The 26366-nt window shown below is 40.7% G+C and overlaps 1 protein-coding gene across 2 annotated transcripts in view; it reads right to left on the minus strand.

Moving 5' to 3' along the window:
- Positions 1–26366, minus strand: part of DIS3L2 (DIS3 like 3'-5' exoribonuclease 2) — a 4570298-nt gene that overhangs the window by 3417685 nt on the left and 1126247 nt on the right. For both annotated transcript variants that reach the window (XM_044070680.1, XM_044070679.1), the window contains one exon: positions 16031–16250. In XM_044070680.1, the coding sequence (XP_043926615.1) occupies positions 16031–16250 (220 nt within the window). The remainder of the gene's footprint in view (positions 1–16030; positions 16251–26366) is intronic.

Raw genomic sequence — 26366 nt, forward strand, 5'->3', positions numbered from 1 at the left:
TCATGAATATTTTCTCAGCAAGTCAATAGTTATAAAATATGTACATGTAAACACAAGTATATAAACAGCTTGTAGCGTTATTAAATCTTCCAAAAATGCACAAATCACAACTAGTATTTCTCATCAAGATATCGGCACCCTTGTCATATATAAAGCAAATATTTTATGAGAATACTATTCGTATATAAATACATAAGGCTCAAGAATACCTATGATGATCAGAAAAAGTATTTAGGCTACATGCGTAGTATAATCCCTATTTATTTAAGAGATTATTGCATATAATGTCTTACAATAAGTTGAAAGTAGTAATCTAGTTATATCTTCTTTCCGTATGCTGTATGAGGAAACAAATTTGATTCAGTAGCTTCCCGGTGAGGATCAGAAGATAAATTTACTTACGACGCCTTCATGATGACGTTGTAAGAAAGCTCCGAGCTTTCCAGCCGCGATGGATACCACAGTCTCGAGCTCATCATGAAGATAAAGCTTTCAAGGTTCCGGCGGGAAATAGTAAGTAAAACATTACTTAACTACATATAAGGCAATGTCTCGAGACTCCCTCTATACCGAGAGAGATGAGAAAGAAAAAAAAAACAAAAAAAAACCTCGCATACACAACACAAAGCAATGACAGCTATCAAGCAAAGCTTCACCACACTATCAACCAGACTCTCTGGTTAATCTCCGACCAAAGCACACAGACACCAAAACATACAATTAACACAAACAACACCACACATGTCTCTACAGTGCTAGAGCACCAAACCAGAGCCTCCAAATAAACACACCAACAACTCGGAAACGACAACAAAGCCTTACCATTACTCCAGCCACACTGCCACTCACATCCCGGGTCAGAAGTACCATCACTAGTACAGCAATTCTACAACTATACATCAGGCCATCATACAAGATTCCTTTATCAAACAATTAAACATAAATCAACTAAAATACAAATACAGCAATTATAACAAATAAAAATTTTCCAACCACTATAAGAACCAAAATCAAGATAAACAAATATGCCCCCTAATGATAAGCACCACTACAAGACATCCGGAAGCATAGATATCTGAGACAGGAGAATCACTGCATCCATGGGAATCAAACCAATAAACATTAAGATAATTAATCTTAAACAAATAGTACAAATGGAAAAAAAAATCCCAACAAACGACTATTCTACAAAACAAAACAGACAACTATTTAGTTAAGCAATTTACATTATATTAAATATAATACCAAAAACTCACCTGGATGTCCGGTTTCATTTCCCCAACTGAGTGAATCAAGTGCAAATATGTACTTGCTATGATTCATCTTTTGTTTTTGTTTTTTTTAGGGTCAAATGTTTTCCAAGCGTTGTTCTCAGCATTCCTTTTAAGACTTGGACTGGTCCACTCCAATTCATCTACTTTTTCCAGTATGTTATTAGATTTTATATAAGTTATTGCATTGTCTAGGTTATCAAAAATTTTAAAACCATCTTGATAAAATATTTTCAGTCTTGCAGGAAAAAGCAAATGGGTTTTTATTTTATTCTTTTTTAGTTCTCTAACTAAAGGCAAGAAAATTTTCCTTTTTGATAATACTGAAGAATAGTCTATCAAAGCGTATAATATTGCCCTTCAGTTTGATTGGGGATTTTGCCCACGCAGTCTTTAGTACCATTTCCTTATCATGGGCTGATAGGAACAGATTTAGTAAATTACTCTTGGTGTTTTTAGAAGTCACCATTGATCTATGGGCTCTTTCAATACCATATGAAAGAGCCTCCGGCAGTTCCAAGTACTTCAGGCAACCAGGAAGATAAACATTTTTCCATATTATTTCCCTCTATGTTATCCAGTAAGCCAAAAATTCTCACAGTATTCCTAAGGACCTGTTCTCAAGGTCATCAACCTTTGTCTGAAGAAGAGAATTTTGCTTCAACAGGAACTCAACATTATGTTCACTCTCCTGAATTCTGTTATCCATATCACTTAATGCAGTTTCCATTCCTGAAATCTGCTTCCTCTGTTGCAATAAATCTTCATGTAGAATGTCAATTTGGTGAGAACACTTTTCTTTGAAATTGTCAATTTTTATATCCATTTTGTCTATCTTGACAGTTCCTGAATAGTAGTTGGTAATGACTGTAGTTCTTTTTTTATAGTTGTCTCTTGATGAGAAGATTTAGTGAAGCTCATCCTGTTCTTTTACTGTAGTACTTCCAAGTGTAACTTTGACAGGAAAACTTAAAATCTACTTGAAATTTTTTATATACTACCCTAATATATATTTTAAAGAATTAATTAAAATAAAAAAAACTATTATTAGGGAAGTTTATATCAATATTTCCTGTCAATAAAGTTCTGTAAAGGCAGAGCTGATAAGAAAAGCTGCTACTCTGTGCTCATCTTGGCCACTCCCCCGCCATTGAGATTCTTGACATAGCTATAGAATGCTTAGTGGTCGTCTTTAGAATCCGTGGCAATTTTGTTATCATAACTAGCTTTGGAGGACTTTATGAGGGATCTCAGCTTCTTACTGAGGCTGACCATGGAGTTCCTCCAATCATGGGATTTGACTCTTTTTTGCAACAGCTTCTTTCTTCTGTTGTAGAGTTTGTTTATGGCAGGGGACCACTAGATTGGCTTCCTTTTTTTGGAAGCTCCCTAAGTTAGTTGACAACACTTTCTACTTTATGTTGCCCAAGTCATTGTGCTCTGCAGTTATTAAAAAAAATACTGCTCAACAGCAATCCTTCTATAGACTCATGCATAGTATCCAGATAATTCCTTAGCTTCTGTTTAACACTCTGCAGTTACACCTCTTCTTGTTCTGTGATTCCCCTTATTCTGCAACGCCTTAACTTTTGTTAGCTCCTCTAAATAATTCTTATTACTTCTTAACCACATCTCTCTCTTTTTTTTTTATTTCTACCCTATTTTAAACTCTTTTTTCATTTTATCCTATTTGCATACCACTGGTGGTACAGTGGTGAGTATAGCTGCCTTCCAAGCAGTTGCCCCGGGTTCAAGTCATGACCATTGCAAGAATTATGTAAGAATTCTCAAATTCTTAAGATATTTCTATCTTTCTTAAAAAAAAATCTGAAATAATTCCCACTACCCATTCCTTAATTTTTTTCTCTTTTTAACAGGTAGGTGGGAAAGCACCAGTGACTTTTTTACTACATTACCTTGTATCTTAGGTTTTTATCAGGCATGATCAGAAACAATTACTGAATGTATGTTGAAGCTTTCAATTAAATGCACATGTTCCTGGGAAAATAATTTCTATCTAGTCTAGCCCAGTTACTGTACCTGTGAGAATATGTAAATTCTGTTCAAGTTCCTACTACTGTATCTTCCATAAGAAATATATTCAAGAATTTCTTTGGATATCTACACTCTCTTGTTATACGATACATCCACACTACTGCAAATCAAGTTCTAGTCCCTACCTGTAAGTAATATTTCCTGCTGAAAGCTGATTACTCCCAAACTTTTCTTATGCTCCATAATAGCAGTTTTTGGTGTAATATTAATAAATGAAAGCATAACTTCCCTCCCTTGCCAATATCCCCAATAGCTCCTTGCTAGCACTAATAGTACAGTTGTGTAAGAACTTACCATAACAGTCGATGTCCTACTCATCACTGTTGCAGTTATCCTGACATACAGGTTGTCACTGCTGACGTCCATCTGGGGTACCAAACGCTTTACCTTTCCAAGGGTTGTACATCCATTGTATAACCTCAGCTTACAAGCCTATGGGTATAGAGATGGATGGAGTGTGGATCCTCAAACTGTCTCGAAGCCAGTAGCCCGAACACTATTGTGAGAGGGAAACTGATCAGCTAGGAAGGACATAGTTCAAATAGGTAAGAAAACTTGCCTGTTTCCAAGTAACAGAGCAGAGGTTAAAGCTAAGGGGGAGAAGAAAATGAAGGTTGAAGTAAGGTATAGAACAAGGGATGGAGCATGGATGGAATACTGCAACAGTAATCAGTAGGACATCTACTGTTATGGTAAGTTCTTACATAACTGTACTACTCTATGATTGAAATTACTGTTTCAGTTCTCCTGACATATGGGTGACCCCCAGAGCTGAAGGAATAAGAAGGATGGTTGACAAGTGAGTTAGTTATTCCTGTCCAGACTGCTGGACAGGAATGACTGCACAAAGGCTGCCCTGGACCCAGAAAAAGCATCAGTTTTGTATTCAGTATCCACTTCCTTGTTAAAAGCTTCTGTGGAAGCCACTACTCTAGAGGAAACAGCTTTGGAACAGGAAGCCAAGGCCTTGTGCAAGTAGCAGGAAAAAGATAGCCTTGGAGATACAAGTTGCAATAGTTTGTTTGGAGACCAGTTAGCCAAGCTTAGGAATCATAAAAGATACAAACAGCTGGAGAGCCTCTCTGAAGGATTTAATTCTGTCCAGATAAAATTGAAGATGTCTGTGAATGTCCATTGAGTGTAAGATCCCCATCCCACCCCAGTTTTGAGGATTGGGAAAAAAAGTGGTGAGGTGAATTGCCTGACTGAAGGACATCTCATTTACAACCTAGGAATAATGAAGGATTAGCTCTGAGAGTCACCATGTCCTTGAAAAAAATAAGAAAGGGGGGGTGACCATGAAAGCTTGTAACTGACAAACTCTCTAGCAGAGGTAACAGCTAAGGGAATAGTTTTCACAGTACAGAATTTTAGAAAAACGGAAGATGCTGTTTCAAAAGAAGGTAAGATAAGATTTCCTAGCACTAAATTGAGACCCCAAGGGATAGAGATGGGTTTTCTTGCTGGGTTAAAGTGTAGGACTCCCTGAGGAAAACCTTGACTTCTAATCTAGCCATAAGTGGAGGGGTTAATTGGGGACAGGCACTAACAGCTGACAGGCAAGCTTAGATAGAAGAGTAGGCCAAACCTGATCCAAACAGTTCACAAAGATATTGCAGAACAGCAGAGACCTGTGATAAGAGTGGGTCCTGAGTATGCGTGTGGTACCAATAGGAAAACCTTTTCCATTTAGCTGTGTAAGATTTTCTAGTAGTGGGTCTCCTGGCTTCTTGTAACACTTGAATAACTTCTTCAAACAGAAGGGGTCTTTGAGGAACTAAAATCCTATTATCCATGGGGTCAAGTTAAGAGAAGGAATATTTGGGTGTAGAAGCAATCCTTTTTGTTGAGTGATCAGGTCCAGTTGTAGAGGTATTTTCCTATAATTTTCCTTTGTCAGGTGAAATAACATGGAGAACTAATGTTGGCTTGGCCAAAAGGGTGTCAGTGAAAGGAGTTTGGGTGCTTCCTTTTGTGCCTTCAGAAGGATTTTTGGAAGAAGAGGCAGTGGAGTAAGGGTATACAGAAACTTCCCTGTCCACTGGAAGAAGAAGGCATCTGTCCCCAGGGCAGAACTAGGAAAGTTGATGGTTGGTGATGCAAAGAGGTCTATCTGAAGAGTTTCCCACTGAAGGGTGATGGTCTGGAAAACCTGTACTTTCCACTCATGGGGGTTCTCTACGGAACATCTTAAGGAGTATGCCAGCACAATGTCCTGAGAAGGAAAGTATGCGGCTTTGTATTTGATGTCTATCTCAGTGGCTAAGTTCAATGTCTGCACAACTGGAAAGACATGGTGCCTCCCTGTTTATTTACCATATGACTGTGGTGTTGTCTATGTACAATAGCAGTGGCCTGGTTTCCAAAGGCAGGCAAAAGCCTGAAGTGCTTGCAGAAGCATCCTCATTTCCTTCAGACTCAGATGTTCCTTCAGGAACTGAGGTAGCCATCTGCCTGAACCTGGTGTGATTCTGTCCATGCCCCCCCATGCCTCCTGAGACGTCTTTGTGAACCTGTTGAAGAGGAGTTGGAGGTGGAGTGAAAGGAAGTCCTGGTTAAGGTTGAGCAGTGCCTTCCACCAAAACAGCTCTTTTTTTGAGACAAGGGAGGAGTGGAATCAGGGTGTCCAAGGGGACAGAGTGCTGAGACTACATAGACTTCAGGTACTATTGGATTTTCCTCATATGAAGTTTGTCCATGGTAGCATAGGGATGATGGCTGCTATGAAACCCAAGGTTTTGGCATCTCCCTTGCTGAATAATGTGTTACAGAGGAGAGATCCTGGAAAAAATGGACAGCCTGTGAACTTTCTCCTGGGGAAGGAAGGCATGCATTTGCTTTATGTCCATTCTGAAGCCAAGAAAAAACATGTCCTGTGTAGGGATCATGTGGAAGTTTTTGTAGTTTACAGTGAAACCCAGACCTGACAGGATTTGGTGTGTGAGGTGTAGATGCTAAAGCATTTCTGATAAAAGGGCTTAGATCAAGAGGCTGCCAGGCAGGGGGAATATTTGAATTCCCTGAACGGGAGAGAAAGTTACCACTGGGTTAGATCCTTTATGAACACCCTTGGTGCTGTGGAAAAACCAAAAGGCAGACCAGTAAATGGAAAGTGTAAGGAGCCAGAGAAAAACCTGAAGAATATCCTGCAAGTAGGCCAAATGGGTATGTGTAGGTAGACATCTTTCAGATCTACTGACACTAAAAACCTGTGGGAGAATAAAATGCAGGAGTGTGTGAAGAGACAGCATTTTGAAAGATCGTACCTTTAAATGTGTTTAGAAGGGAAAGGTCTAGTATGGGTGTCTAATATCCTTCCTTCCTTCCTTGTCACTAGGAAAATTCTAGAGTAAACTCCTTCTCCTGTGAAGTTTTTTGGTACTTTCTTGATAGTGCCCTGATTGAAGAGGTCTTAAATAATGGAATCGAGAAGGGGCAGCTGGTTGTGATAATGCTTTTCAGAAGAGGAATATTTTTTCTAGGACATGGCATAACCATTTGTCTGTGGTAAAAATTCTTGTACAAGTATTTTAGATCATCAGGCACCTTGTAAAACCTGCCTGGTTTATAAGGGTTGGGTGTTTTTGTGTTAATTGTTCTGAGGAAGTCCCTTCTTGGGGAAGAAAGCGCTAAACGTTGAATAAAGGTTTCACTGTTCTATGGCTGGAGTTTGTGTTCTGGTTAAAGGTAATTAACAGATTTGTGGTGTACAGCTGAAATTTGGAACATAGGTAGAATACATGCATAATACACAGGTACAGTACATGCACTGTACATTAGCCAGTGTTTGTGAGTAAGAGTGAAAACTATCATCCAATACTCTAGGTTTAGTATGTGTACCTTATCTGCTTTCACTAGCCTGGGGAGCAGTCATGGCACTGCCAACTTTGCTTGAGATGCTGCCTAATGAAGTTTTTAAAGGAGGCTTTGGACAATTTGTTTTGTATGCAAGTGGGGAGAGAGAGTTCCATTTTTTAGCCACTGAACTACTATATAGTGCGTCTCCAAAGCTATTGTAGCTGTTGGTGACTTCTAGTAGTAGTTAGCTTGATGATCAAAGAGGCCTTTTGGCTGACTGATGTTGTACTAGGTTTTTGAGGGCAGGACACTTATTGGGGAGGTAATAGATAGAATGACAGAGGCACATCTGACTGTAGTTTAGGAGGTTGGGGCAGTTCAAGCCAGTGGAGCTGTCTCAAAGCAGTACAGTGATGAGTTCTATATCAGCAATTTGCAGCAAAGCGGGCAATTCTGTTATAGCAGGCTTCCATTTTGCTTAGTTCAGTTTTGTTGAGATTAGTCAAAATGGGAGAGGCATAGAATAGGATGGATAGAAGTTGGGAGCGAGCAATGGCTGATCTTGTGTTGGTAAGAAATGGTTTGATACGGTACAGTGATCCCAGTTTGGCAAGTACTTTTTTAATAGTTAAGTTGAGATGACTATCAAATTTTAGGTGAGAGTCTATGGTTATTCCCAATAGCTTAGCCTGTGCCACTGGAGTAGCATTTGTGGAGTAGATAGTGAATTGATTGTTATCAGAGTTTTTAATAGAACTGGTCATAATCATAAGCTATGTTTTCTTTGGATTGAGGATAAGTTGGGCTTTGGTAAGGTAGTTTTCAACATCAGAGAATGCTTGTTGAGTTGTTTGCAGGAAGGTGGGAATGTTTTGTGCAGTACAGATTAAGGTAGTATCATCTGCATACTTAATAATAGATGCATGCTGTGTGCAGGTATGGAGGTAGTTTGTGAAGATTGTGAATAGTAGTGGTACTAAGATAGAACCCTGTGGGACTCCTATAGTTATGGGCAGTTGAGAGAGAGAATTTTCCCATTTCATAGCTTGGTACCTGCCAGTTAAGTAGCTTTGGAACCAGGTAAGAGTGGAATTTGATATGTGATGTTGGTTTAGTCTGTTTAGCAGGATTTGGTGCAAGACTGTGTCAAATGCTTTGGACATATCGAAAAAAAGAGTGGACACCTGCAGGCCTTCGTTTTTGAGATGGTTTACTGTGTCTGTGAAGCAGAGGAGGGCTGTAGAGGTACTATGGTGAGATCTGAAACCATGTTGAGTAGGTGACAGGATGTTGCTGTCTAGGAGACATTTTAGCACCTGGGTATGGATGCATTTTTTCTAGGATTTTGGCCAGGGGGGAGAGTAAAGCAATGGGTTTGCAGTTATTAAATTCGGTGGAGGTCCTACCTTTATGTATGGGTGTAATATAGGATATTTTCCAGAGTTGGGCACATAGTTTTCAACAATTGATCTGTTTATGAGAGTGGAGATCGGGATAACAATAGCATCTGCTTTGAGTTTCAAGAAATAGCTGGGGAGTAGGTCAGCTGCTGTTGATGAGGTTTTTAGTTTGGAGGGAATGCTTTTGATAGAAGTGGTGGAAACTGTTTTGAGGGTAAGGTTGTATTAGCATTATTTGTGTTGGGGGGGGGGTAGTGAGGTTGGAACTGTCCTGTGATACTAAGGATAGAACTGAGTTCACAAAGGGAGAGTTGAACTGTGTTAAAATGGGAACTTTAGTGCCAGGGGTGGTTGGTTTGGGGGTAGCCTTTTGGGTGGGTTTTAGTAGCTGGTTTACATTTTTCCAAAATGTTTGAATTTTTGAACATTGAATTTAATTTCAGAATACTGCAGTTGTAAACTGCTCCATATTGGCAGCACATTAATAGAAATTCATGTGTGCTAATTTTAGTCTTTGTGATATTAATGTGATGCCCGAAAGCAACTGTATGAGCAGCCATATATCACATCCTCTTAGCAGAAGAAATCTTGGTAAAGCCAAACGTAATATGGGAACAAAGGCCCAAAATAGAGATATTTTCAATATTGCTGTTATAAACCTATAAAGTTGCTAGAATAGAAGGTGTTGTGTTAGTTTACATTTTCTAAAGGATATGAAGTCTGAAACGTAAATGTTTGTCATTTAGTGATTTTTGTCCTAAGCGATTTGCCAGAAAATCACAAATTTTATGAGGAACAGACAAAAAAATGTGAGGCAAAAATCAGGACATTCTGTAAAACTCCGGACAGCTGAGCAGTATGGGATCAGCTATAACCCCCAAGTATTCAATGGTGGTGCCTTAATTCTGGGAAACTTCCATTAGAACATACGCTTCTGGCAAAAGAAACCTCACAACGCCTCTTTAGTTTACCAAAGAATGTACCAAACTGTATAAATTAATTTTTTCTTGATTACAAACAAAAAAAAAATGTATTTCATTGCTGAATAAACTGGGTGTATCACAAAGTACAGTTGTGTACACTTGTCATAAATGTAAATGTTTGAGTGTACTCACTGTTGCAGTCATTACATTTGGGTAATCTGCTGGCAGGTTGCCCTCAGTCGGCCTGAATTCCAAAGTCTTGGGTCCTGAGTCGGTTGCTGTCTCCTCTTCCATGATGTCAGGTTGTTAGGGGTATAAAACCTGCAGCCAACGTCATTTTCTTTAGTTTTTCTTGCCCCCGATGTCAGGTGCCCCCAAAAAGGTAGCAAAAAAAAATATATATATATATATATATATATATATATATATATATATATATATATATATATACATGCATCAATATAAACTTTACCTTCATCTACAAGCAAATACACCACATTGGTTGTAGAAGATAGAGAAGGAAAGATAAACTCCAGAATGACAGGGGGATGGCGGGAGGGTAACCTGGACTGCAACAGTGAATACACTCGAACATCTACATTTACGGTAAGTGTACACAACTATACTATGTTCTTAGTGTTTCACTGCTGCAGTCATTACATTTGGGTAGAATCGCAAAGCTATGGTTGGGATGGTGGAGCTAAACAGTATTAGGAGCGGCTCTTAGGCCCTGCAGAACTGCAGTGGCAAAGCCTGCTCTGGATTTACAGTAGAGAGGCAAATGATAATGCTTTGTAAAGGTGTGAAAAGAACTCCAAGTAGCAGCCTCCAGAATGCCTTTGGTTGGTACTCCCCTGAGAAAGGCTGCTGAAGTAGCTGCAGCTCTGGTGGAATGAGACCTAATGCCCTTGGGTACAGGTTTACCATGGTGTGAGTAGTAGAAACAGATGCAGTGGCTTATCCACTTTGAAATTCTCTGCTTTGAAATAGCCTTGCCTTCTGATCCTGCAGCATATGTCACTAGTAATTGCTCAGTTTTTCTTAGAGCTTTAGTCCTGCTCAAGTAGAATCTTGGCTGACTGTGTACGTCCAAGGAATGCAGAATTCTCTCACCCTTGTTCTGCGGATTTGGATAAAAGGTTGGCAGGTGAATTGTTTGGTTAAGAGCCACACTGGAAACCACCTTAGGAATAAAAGTAGGATTTGTCCTCAGAGACACCCTGTCTGGGTAAAATATGACAAAAGGCTCTACAGCCATGAGGGCCTGTAGCTCTGAAACTCTTCTTGCTGAAGTAATTGCTAGTAGCAGAGCTGTTTTCCATGATAAGAACTTTAAATCAGCGGTAGCAGCTGGTTCATATGGAGGCAGGGTGAGCTTTTCCAACACATAACTGAGGTCCCATGCAGGCAATGGTGATTTTCTAGGAGGCCTTAAATTTTTGGCCCCTCTAAGATACTGCTTTAGTAAAGGATGAGAAAATATTGGTGGCTCTGTATTGTAATGAGCCGAAATGGTAGAGGCATGGATTTTAATTGATGAGAAAGATGGGCCTTTGTCAAGCATTTCAGTTAAGTATTGCAATATCTGAGGAATATTTGGTTCTGCTGTATCAGTTCCTTGAGCTTGATTCCAAGCACAGAATCTCTTCCATTTGTCAGCATAAGATCTTCTAGAACTAGGCCTTCTGGCTTCCAAAATGACATCCATCACAGCTTTACTGAGAGGTGTTGTTTGTATGACTACATGATTAGCCATGCTGCCAGATACAGAGTCTGTAGTTGATTGTGCAGGATCTGATTGATTGTTTTGCTGGGACAGTAGTTGTGGTCTTTGAGGCAAGGTCCAAGCTGGGTATTGAGACAAGTTCCTTAGAATTGGATACCAGTATTGGCAGGGCCAGTCCGGGGCAATTAATATCATCTTTGGCTTCTCTTGTCTGACTTTTAGGAGGACCTTGAGGAGAAGAGGCAGAGGAGGAAAGGCGTAAACTGATAGTTTTTCCCAACTGAAGGATAGGGCGTCCACTTTCCATGCTTGTCTGTGATAAGTCCTTGTGCAGAATCTTTTCAAATGATAATTTTGAGGGAAGGCAAATAGATCTATGTCTGGGCTCCCCCATTTCTCTGTAATCATGCTGAAGACTTGTGGATTTAGTTTCCACTTGTAAGGATCCATAAGGTTTCTGCTTAAATCACCTGTTTTGTTTTCCTGGCAGGAATTGAGCTTGAAGATGTATTTGGTAGGTCAAAGCTGTGTCCCACAGTGCCATGGTTAATCTGCAAAGAGGGTATGAGTGTGTGCCCCCTTGCTTGTTTATAAACCACATGACTGTGGTGTTGTCAATCTTTATCAGTATTTGTCCTGGATGAAGTAAGCCCTTGAAGGCTGTTAGGGCATTTTGAACAGCTAGCATCTCTTTCTGGTTGATATGTAGATGCATTTGTTTTGGTGTCCATATGCCCTGGATGCATCTTCCTGCCATGTGGGCCCCCCAGGCATAATCTGATGCGTCTGTTGTTAAGGTTTGGCTGGCAGGGGGTAGAGTGAATGGCCATCCCATGTTTTGGTGACATGCCTTTGCCCACCATAGAAACTCCTGTTGCAGGCAGGCAATAAGAGGAATCATTGTTTCCAGACTGTGAGAATGTTGACTCCATAAACTTTTTAGGTACCATTGAAGTTTCCTCATATGCAGTCTTGCATATGAAATCAGGAGGATGCAGGATGCCATGAAGCCCAGAGCCTGCAGAATTTGTCTTGCAGAAGACTAGGTTTTTGTTGCCATCAGTTTGAAGTAAGTAGTCAGTTGTCTTTGCTTGTCTGGCATGAGGCAAGCCATCTGGGCAGATGTATTCAAGCTTGCACCCAGGAATGTTATCTTTTGAGAGGGTACCAGTTGTGATCTCTTTTCGTTTGTGTACCCTAGGTGTGTTAGAAGCCTTTTCACAAACGCCAGGTGTCGAAGAAGTGTCCTTGTTCTCTGCTTGAATGAGACAGTCGTCCAAGTAAGGATATATTTGTATACTTCTTTGTCTGCAAAATGCAATTACTGGTGCCAGGCACTTTGTAAAGACCCTGGTCACAGTATATAAGCCAAAGAGCAGTGCAGAAAATTGGTAATGCATTAAGCCAGCCTTGAATCTGAGGTATCTTCTGCACTATTGTCTTATTGGGACATGCAGGTATGCCTCTTTTAGGTCTAAAGTCACCAGCCAAGCATTCTTGCCCAGCATGGGCAGAAGCTGCTGCAAAGTCAGCATTTTGAATTTTGGAATGTCCAGTTATGTGTTCAAAATCGATAAATCCAGTACTGGCCACCAAGAACAGTCTTGAGTAAAAACCTTGTCCTTTTTCCTGTTCTGGTACTGTCTAAATGGCCCCCATATCCGTGAGGGATGTAACCTGTTTCTGTGCCTCTGTCCATTGATTTTTTGGCAGATCTGGCCAACCATTTGCCATTGGCAGAGTGTGGAAATGGAATCTGTATCCCTGTGATACTATGTTTAGAACCCACTTGCCCTGTGTTAACAACTGCCAATTTTGAGCAAAAGGTGCTAATTTTTCCCCTATGGGTGCTGCCAAAAGATAAGTGCTTGGTGTAGGCAGAGGGAAGTCATTGGGATTGCTTTCTGTAGGTTTGCGCTTCATCTCCTCCAGATTTGAAGGTGGAAGCGCCCCATTGCTTTGACCTGTATAAATCTTGCGCCTGGTATCTGGAACCCTTAGGGTGCCTGGATTTTCCCCTTTGAGCTCTGTCTGACACAGGAAAGGACCAATTTTTTGAAGGCCAGTGTATACTTAATCTTGGTGGTTGCACTTGTAAGAAGTCTTTAACAGTTTGCATAGACTTAGCTTTGTCTTCCATTTTCTTTAAAACCTCTTCTGCCTTAATACCAAACAGAGAATCATGCTGTAAAGGTGCATCTAGCAATTTAGCTTTAACATGATCAGGCAAATTTTGTTCCTTTAACCAGGCATGCCTCCTACTCACACATCCAGTAACTACAGCCCTGCAGGAGACCTCTAATGAATCAAAACCACATTGCAAAGTATGCTTTCCAACTTGTTCAGCTGCATGCAATAATTCCTGCAATTCTTTATTTTCTGCACATTCTGAAATCAACATCATTTTCTGTTTCAGCAATCCCATAACATGTTGTTGGTACTTAAGCATATGAAATTGACAGTTTAAGGCCCTGATTGCCAAGGTTGCAGATGCATAAACCTTTTTTCCCCATCTGTCCGGTGCCCTTGAATCTCTGTCAGAGGGGGTAGGATTTTTTGCTGTTGAGGCCTTAACTCCCTTTGGACCCTGTGAAATAGTTTCAGGATCAGCAGCAAGGTTTCTAAATAAAAAGTTATGTGAGTCAGGGACCCTGTAATATCTGTCAGGCTTACTGGGAGCCGGAGGTAAGACGTCAGGGGTCAAACTTGACTCCGAAAACACATCATCCACAATGTCTAAAACGGGGAATGGCTAAAGGCCTGTGCTGAGGGAGAAGAAGGAAATCCCTAAGCCTCTTTGATTCTGAGAAGTCTTGACTCTCCCAGTGAAAATGCTCCCTCAAAATATGCAAGGTTTCTCCAAATGAATAATCCTCAGGAGGAGATGCAGATGGAACAGACTCCTCAGCATCAGAATCCTCATAGGGAGGTATAGATAATTCCTGATCAGAAGAGGAATCAGAAGAAATAGAAACCTGATCTGAAGATTCATAATCAGTGTCTTGCCTAGGCCTCTTATCTGGAGGGGGATGGGTACCCCTGATCAAGGTAATGAGGTCTTCAGCCATTTTGATCATCTGTTTTTAGGCATAGAGGCCTGTGCACGTGGCTCATGCGCCGTTTTTTTAGTTTTAGAAGTTGCTTTTGTCTTTGTTTTTGCAGCTGTCGTCGGTTTGATATACAAATGTTGAGGTCTGAATACACCCCTCAGAAGCCGGTGCCTTCTCAGCGGCTCCAGACCCATCCGAGGGAGATACATCCGTCGGTCCAATTCCTTGAGTATCTTGCGGCATGCCGGACTTCACATGGGTGTCGGTAGAGGCCTGCGACTCAAAGGTATCAGGGGCTGCGAAAGTGCCTCACTGAGTACCAGCGAACCGGCGACTGGCTTAGGAGAAGCTTCGTCATCGGTTTTGGATCTCGACTGCCTTTCTCTGTCCTTTTCTTTGCGTTTTTTATGTACTCCGGTAGCCGGATTGCTATCCGACAACATTTCTGGGTAGTTAAATTTGTTTCCAAAATACTTTGATGCAAAAATATACCGATGCTTAATAGTGCGTTGGTTAAATCTAGCACAAAACCAACAGCCAGGCATGTTGTGATTAGGGCCTAGGCAAGGAATACAGTATAAATGCAAATCCTTATGAGGTATTTGCTTCCCACAAGTAATACAACTATTAACTTTTTCTGAAATCGGTAAAAAGCAAGAAAAAAAGTTTCCCCAATGGGGTACTTAGCTTTAGTGAAGACTTTGGTTCTGAAACTCAAACTCGAATATCTCAGAAGTCGGCCGACCGGCACTTGCGAAATGCTTCTGCTTCGGGCACCGCGCGGCAAGAAAGACTAAAGAAAATGGCTTCGGCTGCATGTTTTATACTCCTGACAACTTGATGTCATGGAAGAGGAGATAGCAAACGACGCAGGACCCAAGACTTTGGAATTCAGGCCGACTGAGGGCAACCTGCCAGCAGATTACCCAAATGTAATGACTGCAACAGTGAAACACGAAGAACATCTAAAACCTACAAAAAGTACACTATGGAAAAGAAACATAATGCATGCAAAAAGACCAGCCTCACACACCCATTAGGGGGAAAAAAAGCAATTGTCAGTTCACTACAAACATCTTACAGATTTTTTCTAACTTACCTTTTATCACTTGGTGGCCATTAACCAGTTAGGCTAAATCAGTAGGCTCATTTGTTTCCCTGTGGGGCAAGAGACTATTACAGTGACTATCACCTAAGTAGACGTAAGGAATTTTTTTTCTTATTCTGGGTTATATCCCTCCCCCTAGCAGCTGACATGCACACTTGCAGATGTGTGGGCTTGCACTGTCATCCCTTGCTAGTATGCATACTCCTGTCTATGCCCCATGAAGGTCACCATGCCAATGCGGTTTGGGAACATGACGCACCCACCCTGTTTACTGCATACATGCCATCTCTTCATCCAGTAGTTACTAACATTGCAGTGGGCTGGACTGCCTCCCACCCACCCACCCAAAATTTTTGAGCCAGTGCTACCCCCATCTCACTACCTGAGGTGTAACATACATGTTAATCAATCTCAAGTTGTCTGGGTTGCAGTCAAAACTTTATACATCTGCACCATGGAACTTGGCTAACCATTCTGTAGGTAAACATCTTAAAGGCAATGTTCTGACTTTACAAAGTTTACCTACTGCTGTACCTGTTCCATTCTAAGGAAAAAAAAAGAAAGAATACAGCATGCCATAAGGTTGCATCACAAAGTAAGATGTACTGACGTTCTGCAACAAATACTCTTTCAACAGCACAGATTAACAATAAATTCCACCCCCCACCCCCCCCAAAAAAAAAATAAAATAAAACTCACCATTGTTCCTGGGATTCACTTTCAGTTTCCTTGTGTTTACAACCAGCTCATCAAAAGAGGCTTGTAGTTCCCCTTCAGCATCACTTCCATCAAACTGTGCCTCAATAATCACATCAGGACTGGCAACTCTCTTGCTTTGCATACACTGCAAAACAGGACCCACTGCTGGCTTCAGGGAAACTGAACTAAAATCTTGCTCTTCAACACCCTTGTCAATGACCTGAAATACAGAAAGAAAAAGTAACAACAATGCCTGTACATAACGAATCACATGGTGACATTCAACAGCATTTGCAACTTGTTTACACATGAAGGAAGAATATTCCTGGTCCTAGTCCAGCCTATTTTATAGGTTCATAGGTAGGTACTAGGCTATCGGCCCAAGGGCCTAAGTAAGCCTAGCCAACAATGTTCTCTGGCTTACACCACCCAAGAAAGTTATTTTCCTGTGTCCCTGTCAAGCAGAGCCACAGAAGTGATCCCAGGGTGTATTTCCTATTTCCCATCTACTTAACAAGATTTTTCTTGAAGAGTGCTAATGAGGAACTTTGATTGACATACATGGGTAGTTTGTAGCAACAAAGTTTTTAAGAACACTCAGACAAATCCCCTTCACTTAAGAAATGCAGTTTAATATGCTTTTGGGGCAGACATTTTAAGCATGAATGTTGTTTGACCCAGTTTAAGCTCAATAAATCACAAGTGACCATGAAGTGAAATTGAGAGAATCAATGCTACTTCACAGGTATGAGTAGATGGCTTTTTCTGAAGCAACACATGGCTGAAAGAGTTTTGCATCTACTTTTCCTCTACTTAAGCCTCTACCATAGTTTCTCAGAATCAAGCTTCAGGTCTAGCCTACACTGGTGATGTTATGTGGATTACTGCAAAGGGTTGCATTTCTGAATGGGCTAAGTCCACCCACAGACTTAGATCACAAAGCACTTATTAGCAAATCCAAAGGGAGGCCTGGAATCCCCTCCAAGGATCTGAACCAACTTGAATGAACTAGAGACCATGAATAACAAAATTGGGATGACAGAAAACACGTTACATTATATGTATAAGGAAAGAATCTTTCAAGAAATTATGTGGCTGCAATATGCTTTTAATGCGCAGAAATGTAATTATTCAGAGCCCCACCCAGCAGACAGGATTTTGTCAACTAATAATCACAGATCTTTTGGTAGCCAAACATGACTTAGTACTCTTCCAACAATGAAGGACTGCCACCACCCTTGGAAAGCTCTGGCTAAATCTTGGACCAAAATAGCCCAGTACTAGTCATGTGTACTAGTTAATATTCATTTCTTGCTTCCCTTACATCAAACTCTTAAAAAGTAATGGTCTTCTTTGGTCACTGCTTCATTCAACTGCCCACAGCAAATCTTGAAACACCACATATCTAAGCTATTCAGAGTATGGTGCAAGTATATTCTAGTAGTGTGATGCACAACATACATGAAATATGAAGAACACATTAATTTTTTCTACACTCCTCAACATAGTAAGACATAGAGAACAGAAATTCATTCATCAGTTTCTTTATGGACTGGCACAAGCTTCAATTAGGACCAAATCAATAAATATTCCTCAGCTATCATTTGCCTGAACTGCCATCCAAGAAGCTGGCACAAACTAGTAGAAACAGTTGGTCCCCTCTCAATGTATTCAACTACAAGTATTCTCATCAAATGAAAAAATGAAATGCCTTTGAGCTAAACCTATTAAACAGGTAAAGCATCATGCTGAAAAAAATCTCCCCAAAGAAAGGATTCAAATAGGACTGTCAGAAGGGTTTTAGAGTTGTGAATATTTTGGGAATTCATCACCTGAGGGCTGGCCTGGCTCCTAGGCATTAAGGAACTTAAACTGTGACTCAGGCTGCCAAGATTGAGTTAGTGGCCCCAGCTCTGAAGAGCCAGGCAGAGAGGGATATGACTAAAGGGAAGAGGCCCAAGCAAATGTCTCTCGGGAGATGATGGTGGCACAGACTCGGGGCACACAGGGAGATCAGATTTCTCTGGTGGAGTCCACAGAAACTACCTCCAGTCCTCAAAATTGTTGGTCAGGATGTGTGTCCCATGTAGAAGTAAGGGTATCACTCAGCAATAGTACCCCACTGTACATCCTACCCAATCCTGTGTAGGGAGGTAGGACATATGTAAAACAGACACAAACCACCCTAATGGCTACTTCACTGATTGCCTCATCCAGTTGACCTTTACCCCAGTGATGGTGAATAAAGTGAGCAAGAGGCTGATGATCGGTAGACAGCAAGCAAAACAAGAAGAAAAAAATTGCTGAATGTTGGCATCAGCAGGTTGACATTGTGACTGTTCAAATCTCTATGCAAGAGCTGTGCAAAACAACAACAGTGCATGTTGTCAACTTTGTTCATAATACATGTTGCAATTAAGAGTTCTGCTACAGCATATGAAGTATTTTAAAGGATCAGAGTTTTTGCTTTTCATCTGAGCTCCTCCCCTAACCATGATGCCCCTCTCCTCCAAATCCCTCCGATCGAGTTAGCTGCAACCCAGCGTATCACAAACAACACCCGAAGGCAGGAGACATTACATAGAATAAAGTAATCAATCAAGCTAGGATACTTCAGGAGCTCAAATGGAAACAGAAGTATCTGTCCAAAACAATATCCCTTAGGTACTAGAAAAAGCAGGGAAGGCTGAAGAGCAAATGAGAGGCAACAACACAGATGGAATGTTATGATGAGTACATAACTTCCTTATCTGAAGTTTTTGCCTTCATTTGCTCTTCAACCTATGGGACAGAGTCCCCAGCAAATAAAGAACTTGGGAGGCCTTCAAGGAAGGATATTCTGGAGCAGAGTGAAACCAAAGGATGCCCTGGACCTGGAGATAATGTCCAGCTTCTAATGTGAAATAAAAGTATGGTGGTTGGACCGGTTCCTATCAGAACAGCGAACGCTCTTATACCGAACTTTAAAACGCGAAATCTGAAAATGTCGAAGACACGGAACATCGATTTTTTTTCCCAGGGAAAAAAATTGATGGGCCATTCTCCGGACTTTGCTGTTTTCTCCACTGTGGTGCAGTCTCGGAGTCTGTATATTTAAGTTGGGGGTGTGGGGGGGCACAGCCCCCTCCACAATTTATTTTGCCTGTGCATTTTTTTTTTTTTTTTTTGGATCAGCGAATTTTTTTCCCTGGGACATTTTAAGGTTTCACATTTTTAAGTTCGATAGAAGAGCATCTGCTGTTTTTAGCGTTCGATCTTCTGATATAGACACATTGGACCACATGCTGCTGCACGTATTTCATCTATGGGAAGCTTGGACCAAAAAGCTGAAGAAGAAAAACATCAGATAGAATGGGCTTTAATATGACCAGGTAATGAAAGGACCCTGGTGAAATAAGCAAGTTTGACACAACTGGTAATTCAATGGGCAGTGTAACTTGGAAATTGGTTTACCTAATCTGGACTTACAAAAAGATATGAAAAGTCCTCCCCAAATAAAAGTGTAGTTACCTATGCACATCCAATGTATGGGGAAGATACTCTCCCTTGTTTTGAAAGTTAGGAAATAACACCGGACGATTGCTGACTTGGTTTAAGTTAGCAAAAGAACAAGCTGCAAGGAAATATGAATAACAACCAAAACTGAGAAAAACACACTTTATAATAGCAAAGCTTTCGGATAAAATCCTTCCTCAGTACTAATAGAAACAAATCTAAAAACCAAATGGTTTAAATCCAGGTCACTGAAGTCACATGACCAGCAGTCCAAAAATCATGTGACCACAACTATATAAAATAAATCATTAAAATTAGAAAAATTAGAAAAAACATTAAAAAAACATAACATTATCGCAACCTAGTATGTTGCAATTTAACAAGAACAGGTTTCAAGGTAATCATATTATTTAAACCTGGGAAATGGTCAGAGTTCAACCTAAGAATCCATTCATACTCTTTTAATTCAAGTAAATTACCACTATCACCACCTCTGGCAGGAGGTCAGATTACATCAATAACTCTAAAGGAGAATCTATGCTCAATACCTGAATCAACTATGTGCTTATACAAGGCATTACTGTCAATGGCCCTTCTAATCTCCGATTTGTGTTCAATGATGCGTTCTTTTAGCTTTCTAGTGGTCTTACCCACATAGAATGCAGTACATTTCACACAATTAGCTAAGTACACCACATTAGATGTAACACAAGTGGTAGAAAAATTAAACTGATAAACTTTACCACTAATAGGATGTTTGAACTTATCACTGCAACCAACCACAATATCAGAACAGCAGGAACAATTCAAACAACCATACGTGCCAGGCTTAGTGGTAAAAGTCCTCTCTACAGGCCTGAAAAAATCTTTGTAACATAACATATTCTTCAAGGACTTCATATTTCTATATGAGAAAAAAGGCCCGTCACCAAGAATGTCTTTAATCTCACTAGAGGCCATTAGTACAAACCAATTCCTCTGTATTATTTGTTTTACAAAACAAGTCAAGGTATTATAACTAGTAAGATACCTAGTGCATACTTTTGAACATTCTAGGTTAACAGAACCAACATCATCCCCAAGAAAAATCGGCTTCAATATTGTCTTCCTATTAACTAAAACTTTATTTTTTAAATCTAAAACTAGTTTAGAATCATAACCACTATCCAGAAACTCATTGGACATCTCATCCAACTGTAAATTAAATATAGCATCATCAGTATTTAATCTACTAACTCTATTAAACTGTGAAGTAACAATCTCCTTAAAGACATGTGGGGCATTCATGCTGGAATAATTAATGTATCTATCAGAGTTTATCTCCTTTTTGTGAATACTGGTATGGATAGAACCCTCACGTAGTTGTATCTTAACATCCAAGAAATTAATCTCACTAGCAGAGGCATCCATCTTAAATTTCAAGAAACTGGTGGTTGCATTTAAATAATGAACAAATTCATTCAACTGTGAAAGGGAACCTTTCCAAACCATAAAACAATCATCAACAAAACATTGATAAAAACATATATTACTTGCAAAAGAATTATCCAAATTATAAATATAAGCTTTCTCCCACTGGTATAACACCAAGTTGGCATAAGTGTTAGCCACAGAAGTACCCATGGCTACACCAGTGAGTTGCAAATATAAGCATTCATCAAACAGAAAAATATTGTTCCTCAAAACTACATCTAGAAGAGAACAAATATTCTCAACAGATCTATTCACAAGAGAAGATTGGGAGATCAAAAATTGTCTGATAGACTCAATACCAAAATCATGCGGTATTACAGTAAAAAGGGATGCTATATCAAGCGTTACAAACAAATACTTTGATGTAATACGGCCTCCTGCCAGAGGTGGTGATAGTGGTAATTTACTTGAATTAAAAGAGTATGAATGGATTCTTAGGTTGAACTCTGACCATTTCCCAGGTTTAAATAATATGATTACCCTGAAACCTGTTCTTGTTAAATTGCAACATACTAGGTTGCGATAATGTTATGTTTTTTTTAATGTTTTTTCTAATTTTTCTAATTTTAATGATTTGTTTTATATACTTGTGGTCACATGATTTTTGGACTGCTGGTCATGTGACTTCAGTGACCTGTATTTAAACCATTTGGTTTTTAGATTTGTTTGTATTAGTATTGAGGAAGGATTTTATCCGAAAGCTTTGCTATTATAAAGTGTGTTTTTCTCAGTTTTGGTTGTTATTCATATTTCCTTGCAGCTTGTTCTTTTGTTAATTTGTTTGCTGTAATTCTGAGAACAAGTTAAAGGGTCGTGTTGCAGTCCTTTATCCATTTATTTAACATGGAAGTGGTGAAGACGGTTAACTCTGTCAAGTCTCTGTTTATGAATGAGACTAATCCTTTACTACAGTTTGCCTCTTCGGTTTGTTCTACATCGAAAAGTGATGAACATTGGAAATCTGAGAATGTTTCAGATTTTCATAAAAAGCTGAATCTTTTTGAAAGAAAAGTGGGTACTTATAAACGCTTGCAATGGCAGCGTTTTAGCTTCTCTGCATATCTAGATAAAGGCATCGTCCCACGTGGCTTGAGAGTTCTCAAAATGCCTTCATATGGGAATGCTTATCCTGAGCTCCTGAAGTGGTGGCAGCAACTCAACATCAAGTTAAGTTTGGATTACATGAGTTTAATGAATGAATTCTTTTCAACTATCGAGAAGGAACTTAAAGATGAGATACTAAATATGGAAAATGAATTAATGGATATGCCTGTATTTGCGTCTATGGGTGAGTTATATCAGCACCTTTACCAGAAAGGCTCATCCAGACTCTGCTACACTTTGCTGTGAAGGAAAGGTTAGTTTGCTGTTATTTTTTGTATTTCTGTATTGCCTTTCTATATTTTGAATACTGTAGTTTGTTTTCTTTACCTTGTGTTTTGCTTGCATTCTGTTTAACAGCATATTAAAACTTCAAAAGAGACCACAGCTCTCTCTGTTCTGAGTCAGGCAGAATTTTTCGCCTCCCACCCATTTAAGTTGTCTTGTTAAATACCACTGTCTTTCTAGTTGCCCGCCTCTTATGTTAATCTGACCATATATCTCATTTCTCTCTACTTTCACTGGCTTATGTGAGTAATCACAAAACCATCACTTTTGAAATCCCACCCTTCAATTATTTAAATTTATTGGCCATCCTACAGTATTTCATAGTACCAAAATACAAAAGTAACCACCCCTTTCAGTCCATCTTGCTGTTTTAAAATAGTAACTCTCCACTAAACCTTAACTTTTTAAACAGGTAAAACTCAAGTTACCTACTTTCATATCTAACTTCTAGTGCACACTGCAGAGTGCATTCTTTTCAATCTTACCTTTAAGCATCCCTGTTACTAGCACTTTCTCTAATACCTAAAAGATCATCTCTACTTGACTCCAAGTAGACTTTTCTCTATCTGTTAAACCTAGCACTTGCTCCTACAGTACTTATTACCTTGATACGGCACTCTTATAGATAGCACCCCAAAAAGGCAAACCCCCATTTCGGTCACCACGTCCCCGGAATCTCTTTTAAAGTTTTTTGTCTAGTCCTTCTAGCATGTCGAGGATCAGTTGCTAGTGTCCTCTCCTGCTCAGCTGGTGAACCTGGGAATATTGAGGCAATGTTACAATTGCCTCATGTACACAGACAACCCTCTCCTCCTCCCACAAAACACAAATACATGCGAGATGCAACTATACGGCCAAACTGGAGGCTGAGCTCTCTCAACATAGGACTGGCAAGACCAGTCAGGAGGAGAAGGTTACCACACACACTATAGACCCAGTCTCACATAGTACCATCACAACCTCAAATCATACACATAAACACACAAAGACATACTCGTGGCTCTGATCAAAAATCTACCAAAACAGCAGAGGCCACCAAAGCAGACACCCAAACAACCACCACCTCAGAACACAACACCTGCAACACATAGACCTCACAGTCAGAGTGTCAAACAGTCACAGCCCTTAAGGCCAAACACAATGCCAGACACACTAGTCATTGGTGACTCCATAGTCAGACACACTGACGTCCCGCCACCAGACTGAGTAAGGAGAAGGTCACAGTAAGCTGCCTGTCGGGCGCTAGAATCCGCCACATAACGCAAGCACTCAGGTCTCTCAACAGCAAGTACAAATATGACTCAGTCATTGTCCACGCTGGTGTAAACGACCTGAGACGCACCTCCTTGGACTACATGAAAAGAGACATTGAGGAGCTCTCTGATTATGTAGCCCAGGCAGGTATGACCCTGACCTTGAGCAGTATCCTACCTTCACCAAGAATGATGCCACAATACAGAGATAAGATGATCAGCTTTAACAATTGGCTTAAACTCTGGTGTCATTCAAAGGGGATCCAATGTCTGTCTGCCTGGGATGACATGCTGGACAAGCCACGCTGCTTCGCAAGGGACGGCTTGCACCTGTCACCCTGGGATTCCGGATATTGGCAAAGGCTCTTGCCACCCCCATAGTGCCTTTTAGGCAAGGCTCAAATTCTAAACCTACCACCCTAGAACACAAAAAGGAAAAAAAGAAAGGGTAATGCTGCTCAATGCCAGAAGTCTAAATCTCAAAATGCACGCACTCGAGGCCCTTCTCAGTATGGAGAACATCGATGTCTGTGCAGTGACAGAAACCTGGTTCAAGGCTCCTGAGAGCACCCCAGCACTATCAGGTTTTACCTCTTATCATGCGTTCCGCCCCAAAATCCGACAATACCAAGAAAGGGGGCGGGTATCCATATCCATCAAAGACACCCACACCTCACGACTGGTGGCAACGCACGCTGCATCGGAGACCATCCAGGTGCAATTAACCATAGGCAAGACTGCTCTGCAAATTGTAGCATGTTACAGGCCACCCTCACAAACTCAGGAACCCCACATGGCCTTCCTGAAAACACTAGAGGGATAAATGTATCACCAAACACCATCATACTAGGTGACTTCAATTACCCTAATATAGACTGGGAACACTACTCAAGCCCAAACACCCTAGCCCAAAAGTTCCTGGAATTCATAAACTCAAATGCCATGGAACAACTAGTCACCATCCCCACAAGAGGAGAAAACATACTTGATCTCATCATCACGAACATGGGAGCACAATGTTCAACACCGAAGTATACCCCTCACTGGTGAGATCAGATCACAAACTAATCTCGCTGGAGGTCCTCATCCCACCCCCACCTGAAATAAAAAGACCACAGTAAAGAACTTCTAAAGCCGACTTCACACTTCTAAAGACTAGTGTGGTCTCCTTTAAGGCCCCGAGCCGACGGAAAACAGTACTCAAGCCGCTGAATCACTTACAAATGCCTTCTACCAGCACCTGCAGGACTGCATGGATAAGGCAATCCCAAGCAAAACAAAGACTCTTTGTAAGGCAAGCAAGCCCACTCTGGTGGACCCCAGCCATAAACAAACTCTACAACAAAAGGAGGAAGCTACTACAAGATAGAGCAAAATCCTTAAAAGGTAAGACACCCTTGATCACTATAAGTAAAAACTAAGAGCTCTCATAAAATCATCCAAAGCAAATTTTGAGAGAAAAATAGCTAAAGACTCAAAAGACAATCATAAGGCCTTCTTTAGCTATGTTAGAAACCTGGGAGGAAACTCCCAGATATGCTCAGAACTAGTTCAAAATGATGTGAAGATTACTGATCCTACAGACATTGCCAACATACTGGCTGACAGGTTCAGTGCAAACTCCCCCCCCCAAAAGGAGAGATATCTATACCAAGCGATTGCAGCCCCCCAAACATCTCCAACGCCCAAGTGAGAACTGCTCTCTCCAAAGCAAAAACACAGCATCCATGGGACCTGATGGTGTCCCGGCTGTGTGCTCCACTTAACTCAACGAGGAATTAAACCCACAGCTAGGACAGCTGTTTAATCATAGTCTTACCTCTGGATACGCACTCAGGAGTGGCGCACTGCAACTGTGGTCCCACTTCACAAAGGCGGTGCCTCCACCGACCCTGGAAATTACCGCCCATTAGCTTGACAAGCCTTATCTGCAAAGCCATGGAGAGGATCATAATGGACCTCATAAATAAAGACATAGGGAATTTGCAGACTTTGGATCCATCCCAGTTTGGCTTTGTCAAAGGCAGATCATGCCTTCTAAACTTGGTTGACTTTTTCAAAACAGTCACCAAAGCCATTGATGAGGGAAAGGCAGTCCATACAGCCTACCTCGATCTGGCGAAGGCCTTTGATACAATACCCCACTCGGGTATCATTGAAAAACTCATCAGCTTAAATGTTAACCCATACATCACAAGATAGGTTGCAAACTGGCTGAGTGACAGAACCCACAGGGTCAGAGTTGCTGGCGCCATGTCAGACTCAAAGCCTGTCACAAGTGGTGTACCACAGGGCTCAGTCCTGGGCCCACTCTTGTTTGGCATCTACTTTTCAAGTACAAGCAAACACAGGAGGGTTATGGCTGACAAAGTTTGCAGATGACTGCAAACTGAAGCCATAGTAGAAAACGCATCTGACACAGATATCCTTCAGAAGGGTCTCACAGAAACGGATAACTGGTGCCAGAGCCATGGCCTAAAGTTAAATGCCAAAATGCATAGTCATACCCTTCGGGAAAAACAAGGTTACCCCTAGCTACCAAATAGGTGGCAATCCACTGAGTACAGAAGAAGTTATCAGGGACCTGGGGACCCAGGTTGATAGTAGTCTGTCATTCGACACCCATGTAGCTAAAGTAGTTAGGAAGACCTTCTACATTGCCCACCTTATCATGAAGGGATTCTCATCTAGATCAAGGGAGGTCATAGTCTCCCTATACTCATCAC

This window comes from Protopterus annectens, chromosome 4.part1 (assembly GCF_019279795.1).
Source record: "Protopterus annectens isolate FY-2018-M chromosome 4.part1, PAN1.0, whole genome shotgun sequence".
In the NCBI taxonomy this organism is placed as follows: domain Eukaryota; kingdom Metazoa; phylum Chordata; order Ceratodontiformes; family Protopteridae; genus Protopterus; species Protopterus annectens.